At 38.5% G+C, this 14,723-nt stretch overlaps 1 protein-coding gene across 3 annotated transcripts in view; it reads left to right on the top strand.

The window, feature by feature from the left end:
- The window catches only part of TSC22D1 (TSC22 domain family member 1), a 121,163-nt gene that overhangs the window by 46,174 nt on the left and 60,266 nt on the right, over positions 1–14,723 (top strand). The window contains exon 2 of one of the 3 annotated variants that reach the window (XM_070048772.2): positions 1,324–2,334. The exons of the other annotated variants lie outside the window; for them this stretch is intronic. Coding sequence (XP_069904873.2) covers positions 1,324–1,492 — 169 coding nt within the window. The 3' untranslated portion in view covers positions 1,493–2,334. Of the gene's footprint in view, positions 1–1,323; positions 2,335–14,723 lie in introns of those variants that run through there. 3 annotated transcript variants of the gene reach the window in all.

Genomic DNA, 14,723 nt, shown 5'->3' with positions numbered 1-14,723 from the left:
TCAATGGAAGATCACAGTATTACTGAATTTTCTATAAAGCTGAATTAAATATTTTCTCCTAACCCTTTGCTTGCCTATGAAGGTAAGAGAAATGTTACTGGGGAAAAAAATTCAGAATATTTCTTTCTGGATCCTGGCTCCTTGGGAAAAAAAAAAAAAAAAAAGACCAAAAGACCGTGTAATGACTTTACTGTGAAGGCCTTCTAGAACTAAAAAGTTAGATGTCTTACTTTAAAATATTCAAACTTGTTTAGTTTGATCTGAAGTGTAGGTTTGAGGTAAACTTTCTGAGTCGTGATTTTTGTCTTGGAATACTATTTGGGAAGGTATATTTAGTGATAGTTTAAGAATATCAAAGATTTTTTCGTTTAGGACATTGTATAAGTGAATCATCACTTGTTTTCTGGTCTTGCTTTCATTTCATTAATTTACTCTAATTCTCATACTTTTGTTAGAGGAGGATTAACTACTGCCAGCATTTCTGTTTCCATTCCTTGGTTTAGGAGGTTATCCTCTCCACCATTCTCAAAAGAGGCTGTTTCCCTAATACATTCAGTTCTTGTTCTGATTCGATTTATACTGACACAAGAGAAATTCAGAATGGAAAAGTCAGCTTGCCATGTAGCCTCGTAATTTCTCAAAGGAAACTTTAAAAATCTGAACAGGAACACTCTCTTGTGTCTGTCTATAAGAAAATAAATTTTTAAAGTTGTATAGTTTTAAGGCGTGTCTTACGTGTTTCTGTAGCCTGACGTTTGGTAGTTGGAATAAACTAATCACTTCAATCTATAATCACCTAAGACACTCATTAACTGAGTTACTGGTTTTTCTTTTTTTTTCTGAAACAATGTAGCCCCTTTTGTTTTTCCTGCTTGAACTGCCCAACATTCTTCAGGACAATTTTGTGGCAATTATGAGGTTACTGTCCATTTTTATTCTGAAAATTGGGTAGTAACAAAATACGTTGCTGGACAACAAACTGTTGTAAGTAAACAAATCGGTACAAAGAGGTCCTTCTGTAGAGGAAAAAGTAACTGGAGTGCAGAACTGTTTTCTTTGCTGAGGTTCTGATATGTCAGATCTGTGCTTGAGAGAACTGCACACCTTTAGTATCTTTGAAGATGTTCAGATGTTTGTTAAAGTTGAAACTGTATTTCTTTTTTCAATTCATAATATTTCTCTGAAAGCAGAAAATGAGCTTTAGATTTATTTAAGTTAAAGGTCAGTGAGCTGCTGTTATCACACTGATGAAAATTTGTATATAAAATAGTTTATTAAGTGTTTCCTAAAATAAAAGATTTTTAAATTTTATCTATTTGAAAGGCAGAGAGACAGCAAGCTCCCATCTTCTGATTCACTCCCCAAATGCCTGCAATGGTCAGGGCTGGAGCCAAATCCAGGATCTCGGAACTCAACCCGGGTCTCCCACATGGGTGCAAGGACTCATCCACCCAAGCCATCACCTGCTGTCTGCCAGGGTGAGCATCAGTAGGAAGCTGGAAGTGGGAGCAAAGGTGGGACTTGAACCCAGGTACTCTAATGTGGGACATGGGCATCCCAAATGGTGTCTTTACTGTGCCAAATGCCCACTCCCAGAATTGCTGTAGATTTAATCATAAGGACTCCGTTTTTCCATAAATAATTTTTGTTTCACACATTTTACATGCATAGTCTCTCAAATTTTAAGTTGATGACATTCTATCAGTGTTTACATGTCGCAAGTCTTTTCTTAATATACAAATGTGATTTTAATAATAACTTCTTGTTTTTCAACATTGTCCTAAAAAGGACATTAAAAATACACTTGTAATGATTTTAAAAATTACTAGTAGTTCCACTTAACATATGAACTATTAAGCTAGAACCTTAGTTGCAAGATCTAGCGAGTTAAACGCCCCAGATCATCTCCTAGTAATCACCTTATTTGTTTGAATCTTCTGGTGGTTGGTAGAGGACTACCTGAATGAAGACACAGTTTATGCACATTTGCTACTTAGTGGAAATTTGAAAACCTTTGTTTAGATATAGTATATTTACTAGGTCTGTAGCATTTTAGTATTGGCAAATTTTTATTGCCTTTTTTACCCACTACATTAAAAATGATAGGGGACCTATAATGAATCTGTTATCCTTAAAGATTCAGCTCCTTTTGTGCAGTCAACTGTCGTGACATGAGAACCACCACCAGGAATAAAGAGATTTATTTGTAAATTCTAACTATAATTTTTCAGTGAAAAAATAAGATACTACAAGTATTTGCTAGGTTTTGGGTATCTTATTGTTAGTTTAAATTTGGGTTTCTTGATAGAAAAACTAGAATCTAGGAGAACAAAATCTGTTAACTGTATTTATTTTTATGGCTTACTTCTGTTAAGTCAGAAATTTTCTTAGCTCACCCTCAGTATAGGTACATGCTTTGAATGCAAATGTAAGAATGGTTTTAGATCACTCTAACATTTCAATACACAACAAAATAATGAAGTTTCTAAATATCCATCTGTAACATGCTTCATTTTTTAAAATATTGGTTGAATACTTTGACAGCAGCATGAATTTGATTCCAAGGTCAATTTGACACTTTCTATGACTGTCAAAACTGTCATTTCACAAAGGTACATAAATTTGAATGGCAGTGCTTTGTAATTCATGATTCTGATCTTTGTAATACTATCTGGCAGTCATACAGAGACTTCTGGTGATTGATAGCTAGTGAATTTCCATCTTCCCTAATGTCATTCTATCCTTGGGCCTGATTGGAATGCTTTACATTTCTATCATTCAAAAAATATTTTATTTGAAAGAGTTAAAATTGCATTGCTGGTTCACTCCCCAAATGAACTATGATGGCTGGGGCTGGGCCAGGCCAAATCCAGGAACCTGGAACCCTGTCTGGGTCTTCCATGTGGTGGCAGGGGCCCAAGCATTTGGGCCATCTTCCTCTGCTTTCTCAGGTGCATTAGCGGGAAGCTGGAGCAGAAATGGAGCAGTAGGGACTTGAACTGGGCACTCATATAGGATGCTGGTGTCGCAGGCAGTGGTTTTACCGACTGCATCACAATGCCAGCCCTAAATTTCTGTCATTTTGAGAAATAGATTAACCTACCAATATGCTTCTTTTGGAAGATTTTGAAAAGAGGTTAAAAGTTCCATTTGCCAGGTTTTGTGCAGATGGGATGTCTTACAAAATCAGTCTTCTCGACATTTTTAGTACAAATCACAACTTGATGGGGATGTTTTTAAACATCTGTCTTTTAAAATCCCTTTGCATTGAGAAGCTACTGCAGGGGAGCTAATCTGTCCTGAACAGTGAACACATTCCTGTTTCCTTGGCGGTAGGGATCCAGTGTGTTTATTTAGAGGATTGGGTTTAACTCCTCGTCACAGAAAAGGTCAGTAAACTGTGAATGTTTTTGCAGAAGTCTGTAACCTATCTTTTAAGTCCAGTGATTGTTTCAAGTTCTTCAGATAAAAGATTTTCAATCCTACTCTTACCTCATTGAAAATATCCTAATCCTAATGGTTCTTCTATTTTAAGAGTCTTTTCAAAAATATACGTGACACACTCACACTCACTCACACGATGATATCCTGGAACATGTAGTATACTGTTTCCGCTTCTTTGCTGCATTACCTTGTCTGTGGCAGAAGGTTTCATTGAAGAACTTTCATGAGTTGCTGTCTACATTTATCTGAGAATCCTTTTATTTAAAACAACTATTCCATCAGAAGTTAGACTTACACACAGTGTGTTAAAGAAGAAATATGATGGTGAGATTGCATCTTCTCCATTTAAGCTTTCCTTTTATCCTTCCTGTTCATACACACAGTATTTGCTCTCTGTTGGAAAACAAGTCTAGCCAATACCCTGGACTGAGCCATGTAAGAATTGTGTCTCCTTTTTATCTTCTATCCAGTCTTCTCTGTTACAATTCTTTGCTCTAGTGTTCCCTTCATATATCACACAGAAGTTCCTTTAATACTTCCAATGTATTTGTTGACAACGAATTGCATTTTAATCTCACCATACTTTATTTTTTTAAACATTTTATGTATTTTTACCAAGGAAAGAAGAAAAATCTTTTCCCAATATCATATCATTATCTTTGTTAGTAATATTTAACAGTTATTGTGAAAGGTTGAAGACACTAGATTGGGTGTTGCATACCTTTAAACAGATCTTTAAAAATATGGAAATTTGTCTTTCTGTTCTGTTTAATTTTTAGATCCTGCTAATAGTGATTACTTCATAGTCTCCGTAGTCAAAGTACAATGTATATGGGGACTTAAAAAAGTTCATGGAAAATGGAATTAAAAGATAAGTTTATTTTAGTGCAAAATTTATAAACCCATGCATAGTTTTTTCATAATCTTCTATCAACTTTTTGAAGACCCCCTTGTATATAGGACTGTATCGGTTTTGTTAGTGGACATAAATCTATATTTCAAATAGAAGTCTTGATACCTTTCTGGGGTTTATTTGGTAGATCTGATTATTATATTACCTTTATCAACTGGTGTGGTTAGGTGGGGTATCCATGTCAGGAAAAGTGGTCACTTCTGTATTTTCCTTTTATTTCCTTGTATTTGCTTTATTAATATTATCCTAATCCCATATTCCTTTGCAGGAATGCTTTGAAGCCATTTCTCCATTTAGTTTTAAAAATAATGAAGTATAGCTCACCTAATCGGATGCCCATAAACTGCAGCAAAATTCACCACACAGAAAGTAACCAGGTGAAGGTGGGACTTCCCATAAGGAAGCTTCCAGTGCAGCACAGCTGGCCTCCTGGGGTGGTGGGTGCCGCAGGACAAGGGCATGGACAGGTGCCAGCAAATGTCAGCAAAGCTCAAATGGCCGGGAGAAATAAACCACTCCAGTGTTTTCCTTCTCAGAACAAGTAGATTGTGTTTCATAGATCCATGTTGGAGATTACTCATTTGTAAACAATTGAGATTTTCTCTCTTGGTCTTCTCAAATCAATTTGCATGTGAGTTAACAGTCCACAATTTTTATCATCACCTTAATTTTCACAAGTTTGTTTTCTATTTCCAAAGTCTCTGAACTCTGAAATATATGTAATCTTAGATAAATATTAAAGCAGAACTTGATTGAAATGACAATACTACATCTATGATAGTTTGATAGCTAGACAATATAATTAGGACCGTCTATGAATAAAATAAGCAATATATTCTTAAATTTACCCTTTTGGGGGAAATGACACAATTTGTCTAATTGGAAATACCTTTTCTGTACTGGTTATTAAGTTCCTATGCTGTCCTTTTTCCAGCAAAACTGTTTTGAACATACTAACGTATTTTTGAGGTTTTGTTTACTCTGTAGACCTTTAAAGAAAAAAGAAACATTAGGCTAGGAAATACTTCCCAAGGTTCAGTTTTTGGTAGATCAAGGAATAGTATTCCTGCACATTTGAAATTTGAAATGTAATGATTACCTGCTGTTATTGATATGTCTTCCATATCATAATTTCTTCTGGAAAATTTTCCATTTTATGCTCACTTTTCCCATTAGCTTTACCAATGGTTTAGTGAGGAAGGAGTCTTTTTTTTTTCTTTTCTTTCTTTTAAATAATAGCAATAGTTGACTTTGCTCTCCTATAATTTGCATTAAGTGGTCATAGGTAAGTTCATATTGTATACAAAAATATATTTGTAAAATACTCATGGAATGAATAACTTGAAAAATAGCCCTATTTCAGTTGTTACCTGCGATAATTAAAAAGATTATATTTCATACATATACACACATGTGGACACTTCAAAAAGTTCATGGAAAATAGAATTAAAAGATGTTTATTTCAGAGAAAAAACTTGAAATCTGTGCATACAAGAAGTCTTTAAATTGTTCATGAAAGATGTGTATTATGAAGAATATGCACGAGTATACTTCAGTTTGTGAAAAATTGGAATTAAAATGTTTGTTTTTTAAATTCATGCAGTTATTCCATCCATTTTCTGTGAACTTTTTGAAGACTGCTCATGCAGTCTGGGTCAAGCCACGTGTATACGTGTGTGTGCGTGTGCACACCTCATTGATTCCAGACCAGAAGGGAGCTGGGTGCATCAGACACCTGTAATTGTAGGTTGCCGTTTTCAGACTGTTGGTGTGGTATGGAGATGAGGTAGCAGGAAGAAGAGGGGGTTGTAACAGCTGGGTAGGCCTGAGGAAGAGGTCCCTTTCATCTTACAGGTAATCAACCTGAAACATTTTATTTTCTACTTTGAGAAGTTTCTGTTGTTGGTAATGTTGCTTTTCCAGAAAAGGAAGGGAAATGAAGGGAATTAAAGAGGCAGAGCTTGACTTTAAATCTTTGGAGAAACTAAGTGTCTTCCCATCATCTTTTCTACTTAAATGGGATCTTTTAAAAAGATTTATTTTGTTTATTTTGAAAGAGTTACAGCGAGAGGTAGAGAGAGAGAGAGGTCTTCCAAATGCTGGCTCACTCCCCAGATGGCCGCAACAGCCTGAGCTGCACCGATCAGGAGCCAGGAGCTTCTTCTGGGTCTCCCACATGGGTGCAGGGGCCCAAGGACTTGGGCCATCCTCTACTGCTATCCCAGGCCATAGCAGAGAGCTGGACTGGAAGAGGAGCAGCCGACACTAGAACCCGGCGCCCATATGGGATGCCGGTGCTTCAGGCCAAGGCATTAACCCGCTGAGCCTCAGCACCGGCCCCTTAAATGGGATTTTTGATAGTATTTTTTAAGTGTCTCTTTGTACATTTTGCTCTTTTTTTTTTTCTTTTAAAAGATCTATTTCATTTATTTGAAAGGCAGACAGAGAGGGAGAGACAGTGAGAGATCTTCCATCTGCTAGTTTGCTCCCCAAATGTCAGCAACTGCTAGGGTGGGCCAGGCTAAAGCCATGAGCCTCTTCTGGGTCTCCCAGGTGCATATAGGGGCCCAAGCACTTAGGTCACCTTCAGCAGGGGGCTGCATTGGAATTGGAACAGCCTGGACTCAACCCGGCACTTATATGGGATGCCGGTGTCGCAGGCTGCAGCTTTACCTGCTAGCCACAATGTTGGCCCCCATTTTGCTCTTTTTAACAAATGTGAATCAAGTTGCACTTCACTTGTACTATTAGTTTTTTTCATTTTCTGATAAGGAGAAATAATTATTTGCTAAATGTGTACTGCAGCCTCTAGGTGTGCCTTGAAGATGGCCTGGGTCTGTGTGCTGTGTCAGGGTGCCCTGGGTTTCCTTGCTGTTAGTTGGCGAAAGGAGGTTATCCATGGTACTGGGTAGATGGGGAAAACCTTTTTAATCATTCACTATCAATTTCTAGTGTCCTCTCCCAAGATTCCCAGGTACATTGATGATGTTCAATAAGATTTTTTTTTTTGTAGCATAGATACTAAATTTCTGCAGATCAAGTAAGGGATACAACATATTGGCTGAAACTTTTTTGGAAATGGAACATGTTTTTATCAGCCCCACTTTAGCTCTCTATGTGGATGGAAGGGCAGCATGGGAAATGTTTACCCACTCTCAGAAGTACTGTCCTAGAGACATGGGTTTTGTTCATACTAATCTTATTTTTCCTCAGTGAAGTTCCTGCTTATTTGAAGTAAAGTAGTTTTGTTTCTTTCTAAAAATTCTAAGTTTAAAATGGTGCAAGTTGTAAAGTTTTGCTCTGACTTCTGTTCTGAATTCGCTGCCTACCTCCCTAAACTTAACCCTATGCAGGAACTGTTCTGTATGTTTTTTCAGATTATTTCATATATATATTTTAAGAGATTGAGAATATATATTTTTTACTTCTACAATGTTTACACAAAATGTGGGCTATATTTTACCCCTTGCCTTTTTCCATTTAATATTACTCTGTAGTCCTTAATATTGCAAACAGACAATTTCCTCTTTTGTTTTTGTACAGTTGTACAGTACTGCCTCATGGGTGTACCATAGTTTATATAACCAGAGTAATTAATGCATGTTTAGTTGTTTTCTTACCTTTTGCGACTACAGACAATGCTGTGATGAATAACCTTGTACGTAGTTACTTGCTATCTGTATACTTAAATTCATAAGTGAAATGAATTCTTGCAACTACAGTTGTTGGGTCAAAGGGTGTGATTTACAGTTCTGATGAATACTGGCGAATTGCTGTCCACGGGGGTGGTACTACTAAGCTTTCCCACTGGCAGTAGATGAGACAGCCTCTTTGCCTACTGCCTTGTCAGTGGAGTGTGCTCCTGAACCTCTGCATTTGTGCACATTTTACAAGGTGAAAATTGTGTCTCAGTAGTTTTAATTTGCATGTGTTTTGTGGGTGATTTTAGATGTCTTTGAATATATATTTTTGCATATAGTTCTTTTTTTTGATTAGCTTTATGTTGGTGACATGAGTAATAATATTTTTCTCAGTTTGATATTTTATCTTTTGATTTTGTTCATGATGGGTTTTGTTTACTTTTTTAGTTTTTGACAATGCAGAGATTTGTTTTTAGTGGTCATTTAATGAATAATTTATATTTTCTCCAGATGATCAGATCGTATTAGAATCAGCTTTAATTAGAATATCCTTCAAATGTTTTGAATATAAGGGTGATATAAAGAATCCATATCTCCTATTCTTAGTTCCATTATTACTTGAGCTAATAAAACTTTAGGTATCTATAGCTACCTAAAAATTGAAAGGGACTTTTCCAAGTTTTTTTTTCTCCTATATTATTAGAGTTTAGTGTAGGTTGTTTTTAAGGTTTATCTATTTAAAAACTATTTTTAACTGGTGGCTGAGGTTGTTTGTGGCACCTTTAGTAACTTGCAGTCTGAATTGTCTTCCCCCAGGGCCTTAGTTAGCTGACTCAAGAACAGTGTTGAGAGAGAGTGGAAGAGATGGGCTGAGCTTCTCATCTGCGGCTCACCATAGCACTATTAATATTGCTCATGGTGACTGTAGTTGGATATGTCTCCTTTTAGCAGGTAGCGTTCCCAGGGGTTTATACAAATGCTGAATCAGAATGCAAAAACAAAAAAACAAAAGAAAACATAGCCAGGGTTTATAAGCCAGTCACAGTTCTAGTCGATTCACATTATTTCTGGAATGCTTGCTATTGTTAAATATTTCATTGTACTTTATTAGGTCACTTTTTTTTTTCTAATCTGGTTATCTCTATGTTTTCAAATGTGATGACCTATTTATTTCTAGTATCAAAAAAATCAGATTTAATTTTTTTTTTAAACAGTGACTAAAGATACATGACAAAAAGTTTTGCTTTGACTTCTGTTCTAAATTCTCTGCCCACCTCCCTAACCTTAACCCTAGGCAGGAACTGTTCTGTATGTTTTTTCAGATTATTTCATATATATATATTTTAAGAGATTAAGGATTTATATTTTTTACTTCTACAATGTTTACACAAAATGTGGACTATATTTTACCCCTATTTTTGAGGTTGTGATTTAAGTGAATTGGTATAGTATTACTCACAAAAAGCACCTACATACATTTTTTAAAAAGATTAATTTATTTGAAAGGCAGAGTTAGATAGAGAGGCAGAGAGAGAAGTCCTCCATCTGCTGGTTCACTCCCCAAATGGCCACAATGGCCAGAGCTGGGCTGATCTGAAGCCAGGAGCCAAGAGTTTCTTCCGGGTCTCTCCAAGTGGATGTGGGGGTCCAGTGACTTGGCCACCTTCTACTGCTTTCCCAGACCTTAGCAGAGAGCTGGAAGTAGAGCAGCTAGGACTCAAACCTGTACGCATATGGGATGCTGGCACTGCAGGAGGCAGCTTTACCCACTATGCCACAGCACCAGCCCCACACCTACTTACATTTAAAAAAGGAAATAGGTACATGTTCAATATATACAACATTAATGTAATCATTACTCTCAGTCAAATGTTAGATTATATATGCACTAAATCATTTTAACTAAGCCTTAGATGAAATAAAGCAAGATGCTATGAGAGAAATGGTCCCTTCTCTCCTGCAGGGTCAAGCTTAATGTAGGCAGCCCTAGGGAGAACATTAGATGGTGTGAGGACAGGGAAGGCAGAGGAGTACTGTGTGAGCCAACCAGTGAAATCCAACTTGGTCTGAGCATTCCTAAGGAGGTGACATTGAAGCTAATCTCTCAAATGCATTGATGAGAGTTAAGATTGGAGGCAAGAAAATCAACCAGGGGGCAATTTCAGGATTTAGGAAAGAGATAATATGGACCTGAATTAGGACAGAGGCTTTAGAGATGGGAATGAAAATTTTGATGTCAGAAATACTTCTGAATTCCTAAGTCTTATTAATGGATATAGGTGTAGCAGAAGGGCAAATTAAAGATGATATATTTAGGATGCTTAGCTAGATAGATGGGAAATGGTTCTTTTTCACAGATATTGAGAATACTGGAAGAAAGGGTTTATAGAGAGAACACTAATTAACAATTCTGAGTTTGAAACATCCAAGTAGAGCAGGCAAATGGGCATTTGAATTTGAGCTTGAAGTTGGGGATACGATTCTGAAATGAAGATATTGACTTGGGAGCTGTTGTGTTAATGGTAATAGTTAAAGAGTGACTGCCCAGAAAGTATGTGCAAAATAAGAGAAACAGGTTGAAGATAGGAATTTTCTGAATATCAGCATTTAAGGGAAGATTCTAATTATGGCCTTGGCTTGGGCAGCTCCTCTTCACCTGAATTGCTTTCCAAGCTCTTCACCTGACCAAGTATAATGAGCTCTTCAGTGTTTGAATTAAAACCGATCTTCATCATGAAACCATTTCTACTACTTTCTGTAAAGATGTTTTTGAAAGGCATTTAGTGGTGGCAGCACTCAGAGTCCTAGATTTTTGAGTTGGTTGGCTGCGCCCTGATTGTTAAGACAACAGCAATGTGTGTGTATGCTTCATTCTGTTTATAAAGCTAGCATGTAGATGGATCACTTTTAAGGATTGTCATATTGAACAACTATCACGTGTTAACCAGTTACTTTCTGGTTGTTAAAAGATTTAGCTCCTGATCTTAGATATCAAAAGCTTTATGGTGGAAATATACAGCTGGGTATATGTTTTATAAAGTTAATAGTTTCCCTTATTTTCTCCTCCCAAATATAAGTTAGAATTAATTGGTAAAATAATTTTATTTGCCTCTATTACTGTGATATGAACTCAGCTATAGAAAAGAAAAAAAAGGAAATATTCATTAATGTTTGAAATTATACATGGTGTATACAACTTTTCAGAATTTTTTAACTTAATATTGTTCCAGGTTGTCATAAGTTTCAGAAACATTTTTTACTTTGTAGAAACATATGGAAGTACTAGTGTTTTATTCTTTTATTGGTAGGCATTAATTTCATTTTTCTACTCTTTCATTATACATAGTACTTGATGAACAATCATATTTGTACATTAATCTTTTTATGCATTCAGGATTATTTCCTTAGGGCTAACTTCCAGAAATGAAATTACTGGGCAAAAGAGCATGATCATTTTTAAGACTCCCAATGTATTCTGACAGATTCCATTTCAAAGAGGCCTTGGCTATAGTGTGACTAGCAGCATACAAGATTACTCATTTCTCTTTCCTGGATTATTTTTTACTTGTTTTCTTTTTGCTAATTTTCTAGTTTGAGGTGAAAACAGTATTTTGTTTCAGTAACAGGAATTTGCTAGTGAAGATAAACATGTTAAAATTATGTGTTTAGCTGGGGCGCTGGATTCTGTCCCGGTCGCTCCTCTTCCAGTCCAGCTCTCTACTGTGGCCCGGGAAGGCAGTGGAGAATGGCCCAAGTGCTTGGGCCCTGCACCTGCATGGGAGACCAGGAGGAAGCACCTGGCTCCTGGCTTCAGATCAGTGCAGTGCTGGCCGTAGCGGCCATTTGGGGGGTGAACCAACAGATGGAAGGCCTTTCTCTCTGTCTCTCTCTCTCTCTCTAACTCTGCCTGTCCAAAAAAAAAAAAATTATGTATTTATTTAACCTGTCTCCTTTTTCTTCTTTAGTTCTTAAGTGTAATTTACTGAGCATGACTTACCCAATAGATTTAGATCACATTCTTCTTAGCTTTTATGTTTTTCAGGATGAGTAGGTAAAGGTTTTTAATCTTAAAAGTTGTGTTAAAATTTTCCTAACCTCTCTTTTTTTAAAAAGAAATGGTAAAATAGCATAATGTAAAATTTACCATCTTCACTAATTTGTTTCCGGTAATCTGGTTGGCTTGTCTGGGTAGGAAAGCACTCTGGTGCAGAAACTGAGATTTCTCATTCACCTTGGGTCTGGGTAGTTACTAATGGTTCAGAGTGCTTCATTAATGAGTAGGGATTATTAATATCATCTTAATTTTCCCTAAACTTATTATCTTGTCCTGCTAAGACGGAGGCTCGTTTGTCGCTTCAAACGTCTCACGTGGGCTCTCGTGAGGTTTTATATGGTTTGTTGGTGGAGGTTTTGACGAAGACAGCTTCATTCCTCAGGCGTTCTTACGTATGAGAAGCTCCTGGTCTGTGTGTCTGTCTCGGCGCTGGCAGAGGGCAGGGGAAGTGCGAAGCGCCGCTGTGGGAAGGAGCTGACTTGCTCTGCACCAGGAGGGAGGCTCAGGAGGCTGAGGCATGGGGAACAGAGGGGATGGGGGGACAGTGGCGAGGGAAACGGACCGGATGCCGTGGGGCCCTGTTAGAGTCAGGCTCCTGTTACACTGTGAACTTTGTTGAGGGGTTTTAACTGGAGCTGGGAGGGGAGGGCAGCGTGGTCTGCTCTTGAGACCTGGCTGCGGACGGAGGAGCCGTTCATAAAGGAGCAAGAGCGGGAGCAGGGAAGTGAAAGCTTTTCCTGTTAACCAGCTGCCAGTGCGACACTGATTCATCGCCTTCCGTCTGTGCTGTGACCATCTGCAATACAACCAGAGATGATTGGCCAGGGTTACTGCGCCGAAAATGAAGGTTAGCAGAACAGATAAATATCAGAACCACGGACTCATTCATATACTTTAATCAGCTAACTAACCCAGGCTGAACAGTTTGCATGTGAATCTGAAAAGTTCACTGCCGGACTATCTGAGCATCCTTGTGAGGCTAACTGAACTCTAATTGTAAATAACCTCGTGAGTTCAGAAAGGTATTCTTACTTTATATGTGAAGAGTGAGAAGTCTGGGCACTTGGACCAATGGCTTGCTCTTTATTTTAGTACTCTGTTTCTCTTGACGAAAGCCCCGTTTCATCAACCTCATGCGTGTAGCTTACTTCTTTCCCAGCGTATTACACCTTCAGTGTATGGATGAGATTTGGAAGTTTCATGCACATTTTAGGCATTTAGTATTCTGACATACGTTGTTCTTGGGACATTATTCAGTCTTAACTGTTGTCCTGAGTTAAAAGTGCAGTTAATTCTTCCAGAGAAGCTGCCTCTGGTTCACCCTTCGCCTGGGGAACGTTCCTGCTTTGTGCTAACCAGCACCCCTAGGCTAAGCATTACCTGGTGCTCTGAGGACAGAGGTCAGGGTTGGAGAGGGAATGCAAAGGGGAACTGAGCAAGCAAACTTGAAGGGACTCCAGGCAAAAGTGAACTTTCTTTCTTGTGTGAATTGTCTGTTTTCCTCCATAAGGTAGATATCTTAAAGGAGATTGAAGTACTAAACCAGACACTGAGTACAACCAGTACTGCAGGGAGCTGTGCGTGTGTTTATGTTATAGCTTCAGCTATGGTGATAGCTCTCAGCAGCTACTCCCCTCCATTGTGAGGAGTTACAGTCCTGTAGTGTTCTGTGTACTTTACGTTAGCTTCCCGTGTTTGCTTTAGGGGGTAGATTTTTTTTTTTTTTTAATAAAACTTACTTTGAGTGTAAAGTTTTGGAAAGAATTCAGCTCCTGTGTTCTTCCGCAAAACACTTCCTGCCTCCTCACACCTCTCCCAGCTTGGCTGTTGGCTCCTTGGCTTCTCTTTTTGACACCACGCTTGGGTAGTTTTCTGTTTACCCCTGCTGTTAGCTACCCAGCCTTGCTCCCTGAGTTGTGGGGTGGGTATGTAAAGGTTATCTCCCCTCTTCCTTCTGGTCAGCGTACTCCTGATCATTGGCATTGGCCACAGCTCCTAAACAGCTGCAGATGATGCCAAATCCTCATCTCTGACATCGGCTTCTTTCCCACTGCCCCGTCCTGAGCAGCTGGACAGTCACTTCATTTTACGTGAGCTGCATCCCCTAAGCTTGGAGCTTCTGTTGGTGGTCGCCCTGGACTCCTTCCCCCATGCCTGCAACGTGCTGGTTCCTGAGCATGCAGACCTGGGACACAGCTTGCACTGCTCACGCAGTCATCCAGTCTCTCATTCTACAATGCGTCTTGCCTTTGTGTCTTTCCTTCTGTCCCCATGGTCACCCCGTAGCATAGGCTGTTCGATTCCTTTGGATTGTTTTTAGGAAAAACCTGACTTCACTGATCAACCTGGGTGCAAGCCCACTTCCCTCCTTCCCAGCCACACAATTATTAAAGCCTCTGAGGACCAAGGTCAGAATCTTCAGTGGCCCCCGGTGCTCCCTTCCAGCTGACTTCTCATGCATACTTTCAATACACTCCCTTAACCTCGTTTCCTTTTTTTTTTTTTTTAAAGGTTTATTTTTATTTATTTGAAAGGCAGAGTTACACAGAGAAGGAGAGGCAGAGAGAGATCTTCCATTTGCTGGTTCACTCCCCAACTGGCCACAATGGCCATAGCTGGGCTGAGCAGAAGCCAGGAGCTTCCTCCAGATCTCCCATGTGGGTGCAGGGGC

The sequence above is a fragment of the Oryctolagus cuniculus genome, chromosome 9 (genome assembly GCF_051225735.1).
Source record: "Oryctolagus cuniculus isolate XC-2025 breed Fujian yellow rabbit chromosome 9, ASM5122573v1, whole genome shotgun sequence".
NCBI lineage: Eukaryota > Metazoa > Chordata > Mammalia > Lagomorpha > Leporidae > Oryctolagus > Oryctolagus cuniculus.
The sequence above is the reverse complement of the archived record's forward strand: the minus strand, read 5'-3'. Positions and strand labels throughout refer to the sequence as shown.